Source organism: Hylobates moloch, unplaced genomic scaffold, assembly GCF_009828535.3.
Source record: "Hylobates moloch isolate HMO894 unplaced genomic scaffold, HMol_V3 SCAFFOLD_9, whole genome shotgun sequence".
NCBI lineage: Eukaryota > Metazoa > Chordata > Mammalia > Primates > Hylobatidae > Hylobates > Hylobates moloch.
Window position 1 is genome coordinate 34,594,234 of NW_026652284.1, and position 15,111 is coordinate 34,609,344.

The following is a 15,111-nucleotide window of genomic DNA, read 5'->3' on the forward strand; positions in this document are numbered from 1 at the left end:
CTATTTTTATTTCTAATGTACATATTAATAAAATACTTAAAATATATAAAATATAGTACCTGAAACTGAACTCTCGGACACTGAATCAGAGACAAATTAGTACCAATTTTCCTTACGATACTTCGAGATGAACCATATGGCTTCCTAGACCAAAGTACCTGAGGAAGTTGGAAAAACCGAAAGCTTAATTACAAGATGTACAGAACTGTTAAGACAAAGCATTAGACAATTATTTGTATGACATACTAACACATTAATTATAGGATCAGAATGCTCTAAATGTTATGGCAAATAAGCTAATGTTTCTCAATCCAAAAATAATGTATAGATATATAGATTGATAAGATAGATAGATAGATATTATTAATTCAAAAAAGCTTAATGTAAGGTATTATATAAAAATATAAACTAGCCAGTAATTTTTAAATACTATATTTATAGTAAAAATTTTATTTTCATCAGGTTTTCATACTATTCTGCAACAGAAACACTATTTTATCTCTTCTGCTATATTTTTAGTTTTAGAATTTTGATATACATAATTTTTCTTAAATATATGTTACTTTTGTTGTAATACACTTTTCAAAACAATCCCAAATTAGTACAAAGTTCAGAATCTGAATGTGTACCATGCAGGGTGCTCCATGTTGTTTGCTGCACAAGAATGCTTGGCCAAGGATAAGCAAAGGCTGAAATCCAGGAATATTGCTCTTGGGAGGCCTACTCCCCAAAGGAAAGGTAAGAAATTTCATCTCAGCAGAATTTCTCAGATGAAATCGTAATAAAACAGGACATTATGCTATGCTTAAAGACAAAAACGAACCCTCAAAGCAAAAAAAAAAAAAAAAAAGCACACGTGTTGAATGTTAGGTAAATCATTACAAATTGTACCTTGAAACTTCTCCCCAAGTATATGATCTCTCTTTAAAGGAAAAACTATCCATCTGTTTTGAGCCTGGACAGAATAAGTAAAGAAAGGTAGCATGCTACTAAAAGCAATTTTAAAAGAAAAGAGTAAGAATTATATGACTATTATACTTAATTCATCAAACTTTAACATTCAGTTATATAAGGCCGGGTGCAGTGGCTCCCACCTGTAATCCCAGCACTTTGGGACACCGAAATGGGCAGATCACCTGAGGCCAGGAGTTCAAGACCAGCCTGGCCAACATGGCGAAACCCCATCTCTACTAAAAATACAAAAATTAACCAGGCATGGTGGTACACACCTGTAATCCCAGCTACTTGGGAGGCTGAGGCATGAGAACTGCTTGAACCCAGGAGGCGGAGGTTGCAGTGAGCCAAGATCACACCACTGCACTCCAGCCTGGGTGACAAAGCGAGACCTTGTCTCAAAAATAAAACAAAACAAAAAACTCAAAAAACAATTATATCCTAAAGACTAAACAGAACCAAATCAGCTGAGTATGAATTCTGGAGAAATGGATACTACCCCTTTTTTAAGATCAATCCGTGATCATTCTACTTAAAGAATGAAATTACCCCAATATAAACAGCATAACCAAACAACTGTTCACTGTAAACAGTGGAGGCTCCAAAACCTAACTCAAACTAGACCCTTAGATAAAAGCATATACAACTTATAAAACGAGCACAGAAACTATCTGATTTCTTAAATTTTAACAATCAAGTCTAATTCAAGGATAACAGTATGAGTCAGTGTGGGGTTCAGGGCTGGGCACAGTAGCTCACATCTGTAATCTCAGTGCTTTGGGGAGGCTGAGGTAGAAGGATTATTTGAGGCCAGAAGTTTGAGACCAGCCTGGGGTCTTTTTGTGAGACCCCCATCTCTACAAAAAATTGGAAAATTAGCCAGGCGTGGTGATGCATGCTGTCGTCCTAGCTACAGGAGAGTCTAAAGCAGGAAGGTCCCTTGAGCCCAGGAGTTCCAGGCTGCAGTGAGTTAGGATTGCACCACTGCACTCCAGCCTAAGCAACAGAGTGAGACCATGTCCCCCCCACCCCCCACCCCCTGAGAAAAAAACCAACAAAGTGGAAATCATAGAAGGATATATAATACCCCTGGCACCTGCCATAGCTTTCATATAATTTTTATCACATATTTCCCAAGGTTTCACTGAATCTTACCTAGAAGAGTTCCAAAAAGTACTTATAACCTATACTGACTCCAATAACCAACAAAAATGATAGCTTTTGCTTCAGAAATGTAAATAAAAAGGATGGCAAAGATTAGAAAACTGGTAAGTAGAAAGGAAGATAACAATATTAAAATATGAATAGTATACAAACAATTTTAAGAAGCAAAGTTACTCTGAAGCTTAGAAGAAAACATCATTCACATCAGTAATCATACAGGATTACGACACAAGTAGTCTTAATAACATGTGAGGACTAAGGGAAAGGAAAACATCTGACTAGAGAAAAATGGGAAGCCTCGCAGTTCTACAATGTCAACATCAGACTACCCACCAAAAAAAGAACAAACATGGGCAAATAATTCTAAGACAGTATTTAAGCAAACTGTTTACCTTATTATTATTATTATTATTATTTATTTTTGAGATGGAGTTTCACTCTTTTGCCCAGGCTGGAGTGAAGTGGAGCAATCTTGGCTCCCTGCAACCTCCGCCCCCCCCGCCCCCCTGCAGGTTCAAGCAATTCTCCTGCCTCAGCCTCTTGAGTAGCTGAGATTACAGTAGCTGGGATTACAAGTGAATGCCACCACGCCCAGCTAATTTTTTTGTATTTTTAGTAGACATGGGGTTTCACCATGCTGGCCACGCTGGTCCCGAACTCTTGACCTCAGGTGATCCACCTGCCTCAGCCTCCCAAAGTGCTAGGATTACAGGCATGCACCACCGCACATGGCCCTATCTTACACATTTTAATAGATCCTGTTCTTCTACAAATAAATCCATAGGGCAAAAGTAATTATACCAGTCATTTCTCTTCTTGAGTCTTCTATTTAGTCACAAGTCAAAATTCTCCTATGATGTAGTACAAGTGGAATGCTATTTGTGCATCACAATGTGACAATTAGACAGTCTAAAGTGAATCTTTCTCCCCTCCATCAAGCAAAGGTCTTGTCTGGAGATGAAGAGGACAAAAAGCTCACAAAGAAAAATTTAGAAAGGATTTGCCAAGGTCAGGAACTAATGTTTCTGCCAGCTTTTAGCATTCTTCACTATGCATGTTGCAGGGCGAAATGTCAACTATTATGTTTCCATCTGTCTAATATCAGAAAAATACTAGGTGCCTTCAGCAAGAGAAGTGGCCAATGAGTCAGCTTTTTTTTTTTTTTTTTTAGAGGGAGTCTCGCTCTGTCACCCAGGCTGGAGTGCAGTGGTGCGATCTCAGCTCACTGAAACTTCCACCTCCTGGGTTAGAGCAATTCTGTCTAGCTAGAATTATAGGCAGTTGCCACCATGCCCAGCTAATTTTTGTATTTTTAGTAGAGACGGGGTTTCACGATGTTGGCCAGGCTGGTTTCGAACTCCTGACCTCAGGTGATCTAATCATCTCAGCCTCCCAAAGTGCTGGGATTACAGGCATGAGCCACAACGCCCAGCCGATTCAGCTTTTAATTAAAAGGAATAAGTCGATTATTTAGGTATCTTCTACAAAGTTAAAGGAAGGAAAAGAACAGATTGCTTTATGTGATTATTTTTTCAAGCATATACAGTAGACTAACATAATGTGTTCTTCTGCTATTTGTCAATTACATAGTACTTAGCACCAATAAATATCAAATAAGGGTCTGTCTAAACTAATGACTGAAATATTTAGAATGAAGAGCCATAACCTTTATTGGATGGTAGGAAAAAGTGAGGGGAAAGAATAGCTAATTTCCAGGAACTCTAAAACTAGGTCTGTCTACTTTTCTATTTTTTTCTATTCAGCCCTCATAGAGGAGGAGAAATTGTAAATGGCTGTGCAGAAACAGTGAACAGATGGTACTAAAAAGTCACCATCTGTGCATTGGGAGGCTGTGTGACCCAAGTGCATCTCCTACCGTAACTTGTGGCTGAACTATGTCTTGTCAATAGCTAGTTTAGAGAAGGAAAGACTTCCTCTAAAGACAAACTGTCATTAATATTTCTTTAGATGTAAGAGAGAAGGCAGGGAGAAGAAAATGGTCATAAAATAATCCAATTTCTTTTTTTTTTTTTTTTTTTTTTTTTTTTTTTTTTTTTTTTTTTTTTTTTTTTTGAGACAGAGTCTCGCTCTGTTGCCAGGCTGGAGTGCAGTGGCATGATCTCAGCTCACTGCAACCTCTGCCTCCTGGGTTCAAGCAATTCTCCTGCCTCAGCCTCCCCAGTAGTTGGGACTACAGGCACGTGCCACCACACCCGGCTAATTTTTCTATTTTTAGTAGAGATAGGGTTTCACCATGTTGGCCAGGATGGTCTCGATCTCCTGACCTCATGATCCACCCACCTCAGCCTCCCAAAGTGCTGAGATTACAGGCGTGAGCCACCATGCCTGGCAAGATAATCCAATTTCATTTAGAAAATAAGACAATCCAGCCGGGCGCGGTGGCTCACGCTTGTAATCCTAGCACTTTGGGAGGCCGAGGCGGGCGGATCACGAGGTCAGGAGATCGAGACCACGGTGAAACCCCGTCTCTACTAAAAAATACAAAAAAATTAGCCGGGCGCGGTGGCGGGCGCCTGTAGTCCCAGCTATTCGGAGGCTGAGGCAGGAGAATGGCGTGAACCCGGGAGGCGGAGCTTGCAGTGAGCCGAGATTGCGCCACTGCACTCCAGCCTGGGCGACAGAGCGAGACTCTGTCTCAAAAAAAAAAAAGAAAAGAAAAGAAAATAAGACAATCCAATGCCATTAAGAAATAGCTGGCCGGGCGTGGTGGCTCACGCCTATAATCCCAGCATTTTGGGAGGCCGAGGCGGGCAGGTCACGAGCTCAGGAGTTCAAGACCAGCCTGGGTAACATGGTGAAACTCCGTCTCTACTAAAAATACAAAATTAGCCAGGTGTGGTGGCACGCGCCTGTAATCCCAGCTACTCAGGAGGCTAAGGCAGGAGAATAGCTTAAACCTGGGAGGCAGAGGTTGCGGTGAGCCGAGATGGTGCCACTGCACTCCAGCCTGGGACAGAGCAAGACTCTGTCTCAAAAAAAAAAAAGAAACAGCTAAACAGGGCCAGGCGCAGTGGCTCATGCCTGTAATCGCAGCACTTTGGGAGGCCAAGGTGGGTGGATCATCTGAGGTCAGGAGTTAGAGACCAGCCTGGCCAACGTGGCGAAACCCCGTCTCTACTAAAATATAAAAACTTAGCCAGGTGTGGTGGCACGCGCCTGTAGTCCCAGCCACTCAGGAGGCTTGAGGCAGAATTGCTTGAACTGGGAGGCAGAGGTTGCAGTGAGCAAGATCGCGCCACTGCACTCCAGCCTGGGTGACAGAGCGAGACTCTGTCTCAAAAAAAAAAAAAAAAAAAAGAGAGAAATAGCTAAACTGAAAAACCATGCTTTATCTATGAAAACTGCTTTTAAATAATCTAACAGTGAATCTGTGTGTGTGTGTGTGTGCGCACATGCATGTCTGTGTCTAGTAATGACAGTCCATAACATTTAGCAACAGTGTTTGAAAGTGATGACAGCAAGGAGGAGGATGACAACAGGAAAGTAGTTTGTTCTTTTTTAACATTGCGAAATGCTATTGTAGAAAGTGTTGACGTGTGAGGCTGGAATCTGAAGCTGTCATCTGTCTCATCCATGATGACTGCACTCAAGCTCTATGTGGTAATTCATTTATTATAGACTAGTTTAATGTACATTATTATTTGAGGGCAACTTGTAGCAGGAAAAACTATAAATTTAACTCTAAGAAAAATATGTTTTTCTGGCTGGGTGCGGTGGCTCACGCCTGTAATCCCAGCACTTTGGGAGGCCGCAGAGGGTGGATCACTTGAGGTCAGGAGTTTGAGACTAGCCTGGTCAACATGGTGAAACCCTGTCTTTACTAAAAATACAAAAATTAGCCAGGGGTGATGGCAGGCACCTATAATCCCAGCTACTCAGGAGGCTGAGGCAGGAGAATCACTTGAACCCGAGAGGCAGAGGCCACAGTGAGCCAAGAACGCGCCACTGCACTCCAGCCTGGGACACAACAAGATTTCGTCTCAAAGAACAAACAAACAAAAAAAATATGTTTTTCAAGACAAACTATGTGATATTAATGCATTAATGCAGAGGTTCATGTATCCCTAAAATTACACACAAAATTGTGTATGTGTTACTTTTCTGGGAAGAGCATCCATACTGTTAATCAGATCTTTAAAAAGTTAGGACCCAACAAAATGTAAATTCTTAATTCTCAGGGAGCTAAGGGAAAATTGAAAGTGTGTGTTGGGAACGGGGAAGGAGTGAAAATGGGAAGATGAAATTCTGTAACAATTTTTAAATCCTTAACCAAAGATGAACACTTCCCTCAGTTCTCTTCTTCCTTACATTCCTCCTCCAAAGCACCAAAAGAAAACCAGAGTACAATAATACAAATTATTATAGATACTTGCTATAGTAACTTTTCTTCCAATATAAAATACTGAAATTAATCAGAATCACATTAGCTTCACACTATTCTTACTTCCTGCAATTTAAAAACATTTTTGCTTAGGGACGTAAAAAGTTTGGAGATATGTGAGCATGTGGTTTTAAATTCAAACAAATGTTGAGGGAAAATAAAAGACAGTAAAGAGAAAACAGGCCATTGTAGCATATAGGCCTGGCTTTAAAATTAGCCTCTACCAATTTACTGCCTGTATAAAGCTAGCCAAATTATTCACCTCTCTATGCTTCTGTTTTCTCACCTATAAAATGGAGATATTATCTACTTCACGAGCCTATGAGCATTAAATGAGTTAAGGTATTTATAATGGTTTTTGTTTTGTTTTGTTTTTGAGACGGAGTCTTGCTCTGTCGCCCAGGCTGGAGTGCAGTGGCGTGATATCGTCTCACTGCAACCTCTGCCTCCCGAGTTCAAGCCGGATTCTCCTGCCTCAGCCTCCCGAGTAGCTGGGACTATGGGCATGCGCTACCATGCCCAATTAATTTTTATATTTTTAGTAGAGACAGGGTTTCACTATGTTGGTCAGGCTGGTCTCGAACTCCTAACCTTAGGTGATCTGCCCGCCTAAGCCTCCCAAAGTGCTGGAATTACAGGTGTGAGCCACTGCACCAGGCCATATATAATGTTTTTAATAAACATTAACAGTCATCTTTCCCTTCTAAGGGTAGCAAAGTACACTGAAAAGAGAAAGGATTTTGGAATCAGAATTGGGTTCACATTATAGTTCTACTACTTAGGTAACTTTGGTCAAGGCAGTTAAACACTCTGAACCTCAGGTTTCTCATCTGTAAAGTGCATTGTTCTATTGAACATAGGCAATTTATGTAAAAGCACTGGCCACAGTAAGCACTGGCATAGTAAGCCAAGCAGGGATGGCTATTACAGTAATATTAGTGTGCAGAGTCAAAGACAATGAGCCAATCACCACTGGCTGTTCTAATGGGAAAAATGAAACAAAACAAAATCTGACCTAAAAGCTTGCAATTTCTTCTTTTTATTTTTTATTTTTTGAAGCAAGGTCTCACTCTTATAGTCTACACTGGAGTGCAGTGGCATGATCTCAGTTGACTGCAATCTCCGCCTCCCAGGGTCAAGTGATCCTCCCACCTCAGCCTACCAAGTAGCTGGGACTACAGGCATACACCACCATGCCCGGCTAATTTTTGTAATTTTTGTAGAGATCGCGTCTCACTGTATTGCCCAGGCTGGCTTCAAACTCCTGAACTCCAGTGATCCTCCACCTTAGCCTCCCAAAGTGCTGGGATTACAGGCATGAACCACCGTGCCAGCCTTTTTTCCTTTAAAAAAAAAAAAAAAAAAAGATAAAATAAAGGATGAAGGTAGTTTTCACTCTTGGAATGCTTTCGAGTACAGTATCAAATTCATTTAAAAGGACGGATGCAGTGACTCACGCCTGTAATCCCAGAACTTTGGGAGGCCAACGTGGGTGGATCACCCGAGGTCAGGCATTCGAAACCAGCCTGGCCAACATGGTGAAACCCCATCCCTACTAAAGATACAAAAGTAGCCAGGCATGCATTTCACTTTCCTTCAATTTGGAGATATTGTTCTTTTTACAAATTTAAGGTTTGTGGCAATCTTGTGTCAAGCCAAGTGTACTGGCGCCATTTCTCCAACAGCATGTGCTCACTTCACGTCTGTGTCATGTTTGTATGATTCACACAATATTTCAAACTTATGCATTACTATTTTTTTTTTTTGAGATGGAGTCTTGCTCTGTTGCCCAGGCTGGAGTGCAGTGGCACAATCTCGGCTCACTGCAAACTCCGCCTCCTGGGTTCAAGCGATTCTCCTGCCTCAGCCTCCCGAGTAGCTGGGACTACAGGCACCCGCCACCACGCCCGGCTAATTTTTGTATTTTTAGTAGAGATGGGGTTTCACCATATTGGCCAGTCTGGTCTCGAACTCCTGACCTTGTGATCCGCCTGCCTCGGCCTCCCAAAGTGCTGGGATTACAAGCGTGAGCCACGGCGCCCGGCCTTTTTTTTTTTTTTTTAATTATACTTTAAGTTCTGGGATACATGTGCAGAACGTGCAGGTTTGTTAAATAGGTATACATGTCCCATGGTGGTTTGCTGCACCCATCAACCCGTCATCCAGGTTTTAAGCCCTGCATGCATCAGGACAACACATGCATTGTCCTAATGCTCTCCCTCCCCTTGCCCCCCACCGCCCTACAGGCTAGGCCCTGCCTTATGCATTCTTATTATATCTATTATGGTGATCTATGATCAGTGATCTTTGATGTTATTTGTTACTACTTTGTTTTGGGGTGCCATGAACTGAGCACATGTAAGATGGCAAACTTAATCGATATATGTTATGTGTGTGTGTGTGTGTGTGTTTTTTTTTTGTTTTTTTTTTTTTTTTGAGACGGAGTCTCGCTCTGTCGCCCAGGCTGGAGTGCAGTGGCGCAATCTCGGCTCACTGCAAGCTCCGCCTCCCGGGTTCACGCCATTCTCCTGCCTCAGCCTCTCCGAGTAGCTGGGACTACAGGCGCCCGCCACCACGCCCGGCTAATTTTTTGTATTTTTAATAGAGACGGGGTTTCACCGTGGTCTCGATATCCTGACCTCGTGATCCGCCCACCTCAGCCTCCCAAAGTGCTGGGATTACAAGCGTGAGCCACCGCGCCCGGCCGTTATGTGTGTTTTGACTGTTCTATCCGCCAGCTATTCCGCAATCTCAGACCTCCCTATTCTGAGTCAAAACAACACTGGAATTAGGCCAGTTTAACCCTACAATGATCTCCAAGTGTTCAAGTGAAAAGAAGCATTGCATGTCTCTTACTTTAAATCAAAAGTTAGAAAGTATTAAGCTTAGTGAAGAAGGCATGTTCAAAGTCCAGACAGGCTGAAAACTAGGTCTCTGGCCCAAATAGTTAGCCAAGTTGTGAATGCAAAGGAAAAGTTCTTGAAGGAAATTTAAAGTGCTACTACAGTGAACACATGAATGATAAGAAAGCAAGAAGGCCTTATTTCTGATATAGAGAAAATAAATATCAAACCAGCCACAACATTCCCTTAAGTCAAAGCCTAATCCAGAGCAAGGTTATAATTCTCTTCAATTCTGTGAAGGCTGAGAGAAGCAAGGAACCTACAAAAGAAAAGTTGAAGCTAGCAGAAGTTGGTTAATGAGGCATAAGGAAAAAAACCATCCCCATAACATAAAAGTGCAAGATGAAGAAGCATCAAGTGCCAACATGGTGAAACCCCGACTCTACTAAAAATATAAAAAAATTAGCCTGGTGTGATGGCGCACACCTGTAATCTAGCTACTTGGGAGGCTGAGGCAGGAGAATCACCTGAACCCAGAAGGCAGAGGTTACAATGAGCCAAGACTGCATCACTGTACTCCAGCCTGGGTTGCAGAGTGAGACTGTCTCAAAGAAAAAAAACAAATTGATTCACTGTATTTCAGTATGACTTTATTGTGGTGATCTGAAATGAAACTCCTATCTCCAAGGTATGCCTGTATATATCAGATCAATGGGAAAATACATGTTAATCACTGAAAGGTAGAGCTAAGAAAGCTTCTTTTATTTTCTGGTGCCCAAATATAAAATCTTGAAAGATTCCTTTGTATTTTTATTCTTAGGCAACAAGCTAAAAAATACTGGAAATTAGTTAACCCCAAAAGATCACATTGCTTTATGTTAGAAGAAAATTTGGTTTTATATGAATTTTCAGCTAACTGATTAAAGTTGATGATTATATGCTAGCTTCAATAAGTTAAAAACAGATCTTGCTAATCTGCCATTAGTAGGAAGGACTCTCAGTTGTAATTACAATATTTTGAGCAAGTTAATCCTCCTTTAGCTGGTCCATTCTTTGATGAAAGGCACCCATTTTCCAGCTTAAAGTGAACAAGCTAAATAAAGCGTGCTATCTGTGCCTGAAACAGAATTCTGCACTTTGGCCTCAATTAGCACTACTCATATTGACCTGTCTTGGGGTGGGAGGCTAGTAACAGCAAAAATGTAAGAAACTATTATTGAATGTACCTACACTGTACAAGCCACTGTGCTAGATGCTTTACATACACTGTCATTTAATCCACAGGTAACAATTCTTATAGCAGTAGCAATTCTTATAGCTACTTTGCAGACGAAGGCAATAACTGACAGAGACAAATTTCAAATTCAAGTGTGTTTAAATCCAGGACCCACAATCTTACCATTAAACTATACTTCTTACTAAAATTACAATAAATGGAAATTATAAAGCTTTGGTTTTTGGAAATCATAAATAACAAAAACTTCCCTTCCTTGTGCAAGCAAGAGAAAAAGAAAATTTTGCTGTCATTACTAAAATGTCAGTCCACACTATGATAAAACTGAGCTAAGTGAAGTTTTTTTGTTTGTTTTTTTTAAAGATAGGGTCTTGCTCTATTGCTCAGGCTGGAGTACAGTGGCACAATCTCAGCTTACTGCAACCTCTGACTCTCAGGCTCAAGCAATCCTCCTACCTCAGCCTCCCGAATTGCTGGGACTAGAGGTGTGTGCCACCATGCCTAGCTAAATTTTTTAAATTTTTTGTAGAGACAGGGTCTCACTATATTGCCCAGGATGGTCTTGAATTCCTAGGCTCCAGCCATCCTCCTGCCTCCGTCTCCCAAAGTGCTGGGATTACAGGCCTGAGCACTGCGCCTGGCCACTAAGTGAAATTTAAAACATAGGAACATATATCTGAAAGATATGAAAATACCAATAAATTTACAAGTCATTTTCCTATTGCTTATCCCAAGCTAATAATCTCAAAATTATGCAGCTATAAACAAAGATAATTTTATTTGGTTCTCTACTTTTTAATCTCTGAAGAAAACAGACGTAACCTTGGAAGTTGGGGAGATTCAAAGTTCAGGCACAAAAACAAAAAAGTAAAAGTGCACTAAAAAGTATACCCATACTCTGCCAGGCACAGTGGTTCACATCTATAATCCCAGCACTGTGGGAGGCCAGGGTGGGCAGTCAGTTCAAGACCAGCCCAGCCAACATACTGGAACCCCATCTCTACTAAAAAATACAAAAATTAGCTGGCCGTGGTGGTGTGAGCCTGTAATCCCAGCTACTTGGGGAGCTGAGGCAGGAGAATCATTTGAACCTGGGAGGCAGAGGTTGCAGTGAGCCGAGATTGCTCCACTCTACTCCAGCCTGGGCAATAGAGCAAGACTTCCTGTCCAAAAAAAAAAAAGTATACCTATATTCAAATTATGTAACCTGCCTGTATCTTCAATAAATAAAATTTAATTCTATGTCATAGCCATGAAAAAAATGAATTTGAAAATGTAAAACAAAATATTCTACAAAATGTGCTTGACACAATGCTCTAAGAATTTATAGGTCTAAACAAACTTTATATATTAGTAGAAAATACTTATAAAAAAAGTCAAGGTAAAAACTAACATCTCTAGCACAGAACAATCATTATAGTAACTTTTTTCTTTCAATAGTTGTTATTTTTAAGAGACATGACTTACCTTTTAAACAACTGTGTTGTTTAAACACATTATAACAGCATTCAATGTTAATGATTCTACAACATTAAGAGCGCTGTCAAGTGTTGGCCAAGCATATTTTATGCAATGACTTTTCTGCTTATTTAAGCCTTTTCCTCACTAATAACAAATATATTGCTCTTAATGGTCACATGAATACTGGTAAGTTTTCAATGTAACCCAGAAAGTTACTTCCTTACTTCAGATGCTGAGAAAAGATTCACTTCTATGATTTAAATAGAAAGCAAATTAAACAGTACATAAACATATTGAATTCAAGATGTTGGTCATATATAGATTTATTTCATTTTCTCAGAAAAAATTCTTAAAATATCTAAATGTCGGGATTTAAAAAATGAATTTTGAGCACTCACCGATTGCATGCTTACTCCAACTTGTTGAAAAACCATCCTAATTAGGCGCTTAATCCAGCCAAGCATTTATATGGCAAAGTCTCCCCAAATTTGCATTTCAAGTACTTCTTCAGGCATACATAGCAGCACATGGTCCATAAAACACACTGAAAATTTAAAATGCAAATACTAAAATGAAATCATTATTATTTAGAATTTGTACTGTCTACATGTCTCACAGAGCAAGACTAAAACATTTTTAAAACTTCATGTGCAGCCTGACCAACATGGAGAAACCCCATCTCTACTAAAAATACAAAATTAGCCGGGCGTGGCGGTGCATGCCTGTAATCCCAGCTACTCGGGAAGCCGAGGCAGGAGAATCGCTTGAACTCGGGAGGCGGAGGTTGCGGTGAGCCAAGATTGCGCCATTGTACTCCAGCCTGGGTGACAGAGTGAGACTCCGTCTCAAAATAAAAAAAAAACTTCATGTGTAATTTAAGAGAAAACAAGATTTGCTTGTGATCAGCTTGCTTAAAGTAACTGTAACAGTATAAGGTGTTTTGTTTTCTTTTGTTAGTATTTTTTTCAGTCAGTGTTCTTAGCTGGAAGCAACAAAAACCTAGTTTGGCTAATTTAAGTAAAAAATACATTTATGAAAAGATATCTGGTGGATAATAATCTTCAGAGAAACCAATTTATGGGCTATACAACCAAGGATGTTCAAAACTGTAGCAGACTTGGCCCTGGGAAAACACCACTGCATTTGTTACTACCACCACAGACCGGGTCCACGCGGTTCCTCCTTTTCCATGTCCCCAGCTCCAAAGATGCTGTCTGTACTGGTGCATTTGCTAGACCAAGTCCACAGCTCACGTGTCATAGCAAAAGGAAGGCTGACAAAGCAAGTACTTGGCTATTGTAACAAGCAGGTTAAGCTTCCCACCAAAAATCATAAAAGAATGAATTCCAGAAATACAGAACAGAAATTCAGATGCTGAAAGGCCAAAACCAATGAATAAAGTCTTTTAATATTCACTAGCACCATAACCCCTGCCCTTCATTCTCTGCCCCACTCCCCATCAATATACTGTACATCTGACAGAATTACAATGTTAACTTGTATGGTATAGACGAGTTTACTGGAAGTGTTGGTCTCTAACAAGATAAGAGAGTTTGTTTGCACCAGAATACGAATCAATACACTGCTCTCTCATCAATAAAATCTTGCTTAAGGCGTGGTGGTTCACATCTGTAATCCCAGCACTTTGGGATGCCAAGGGAGGCAGATTGCTTGAGGTCAGGAGTTTGAGACCAGCCTGGCAAACATGATGAAACCCCAACTCTACTAAAAATACAAAAGTTAGCTGGGCGTGGTGGCAGGAACCTGTAATCCCAGCTACTTGGGAGGCTGGGGCAGGAGAATCGCTTGAACCCAGGAGGCGGAGGTTGCAAATAGCGCCACTGCACTCCAACTGGGCAACAGAGCAAGACTCCGTCTAAAAAAAAAAAAAAGAAAAGAAAAGAGTAAAGAAAGAAAAAAGAAAAACAAGAAAAAGAAAATCTTCCTTAAAGGCTGGGTGCGGTGGCTCATGCCTGTAATCCCAGCATTTTGGGGGTCTGAGGCGGGCGGATCACTTGAGGTCAGGAGTTTGAGACCAGCCTGGCCAACATAGTAAAATCCCATCTCTATTAAAAGTACACACACAAAAAAAATTAGCTGGGTGTGGTGGAGCACTCGTGTAATCCCAGCTACTCAGGAGGCTGAGGCAGGAAAATCACTTGATCCCAGGAGGTGGGGGTTGCAGTGAGCTGAGATCACACCACTACACTCTAGCCTGGGTGACAGAGCAAGACTCCCTCTCAAAAAAAAAAAAAAAAAAAAGAAAAAATCTTGCTCAAAAAGTCAGCTAAACGAAACAGTATGCTGTATGCTATAGTTGACTTACACAGTGATGTAAGCCCTTTATCTCATCATGACCACAAACAGTTTGTGGTCTACATTTTGAGAAGAACTTTATAGATACGACAGAATAGGAAGAAAAAGTTAAGGTGCCACAAATATGCCAAGTGCTGGGTGAAAATAAACTGAAAAGAGCTGGGTGCTAATGAAAGAAGGAGGATGAGCATCATGGCTAAAAATGAACAGCAGTGGGGGAAGACAGGATGGAGTATAATAGGGTGTGAGTTCATATGAGAATCTGAGCTAAAAGCTTATATTGAGCGAAAGGGAAAAAGAAACAGAAATCCTATTAGACAAACCTTGAACCTAGGTAGAAGAGTTTGACTCAATATGGTAGAATAGTTATTTTAGAAAGTTTGCTGAATTCGGCCGGGTGTGGTGGCTCACACTTGTAATTCCAACACTTTGGAGGCCAAGGCAGGAAGATCGCCTGAAGTCAAGAGTTCAAGACCAGCCTGGCCAACATGGTGAAACTCCATCTCTACTAAAAATACAAAAATTAGCTGGGCGTGGTGGCATACACCTGTCATCCCAGCTACTTGGGAGGCTGAGGCAGGAAAATCGCTTGAACCCAGAATGCAGAGGTTGTAGTGAGCTGAGATCACGCCACTGAACTCCAGCCTGGGCAACAAGAGCATAACTCCATCTCAAAAAAAAAGAAAAAAAAAGAAAAAAGAAGAAAGTTTGCTGAATTCACCAAAGTTTACATTAAG

General features: G+C 40.8%; 1 protein-coding gene across 13 annotated transcripts in view; it reads right to left on the minus strand.

Moving 5' to 3' along the window:
• The window catches only part of MTFR1 (mitochondrial fission regulator 1), a 182,761-nt gene that overhangs the window by 145,519 nt on the left and 22,131 nt on the right, over window positions 1-15,111 (minus strand). For all 13 annotated transcript variants that reach the window (XM_058444269.1, XM_058444267.1, XM_058444262.1 and 10 more), the window contains exons 2-3: window positions 12,457-12,602; window positions 60-158 (exon numbers count right to left, since the gene is read on the minus strand). In XM_058444269.1, the coding sequence (XP_058300252.1) occupies window positions 60-158; window positions 12,457-12,522 (165 nt within the window). In that variant the 5' untranslated portion in view covers window positions 12,523-12,602. The remainder of the gene's footprint in view (window positions 1-59; window positions 159-12,456; window positions 12,603-15,111) is intronic.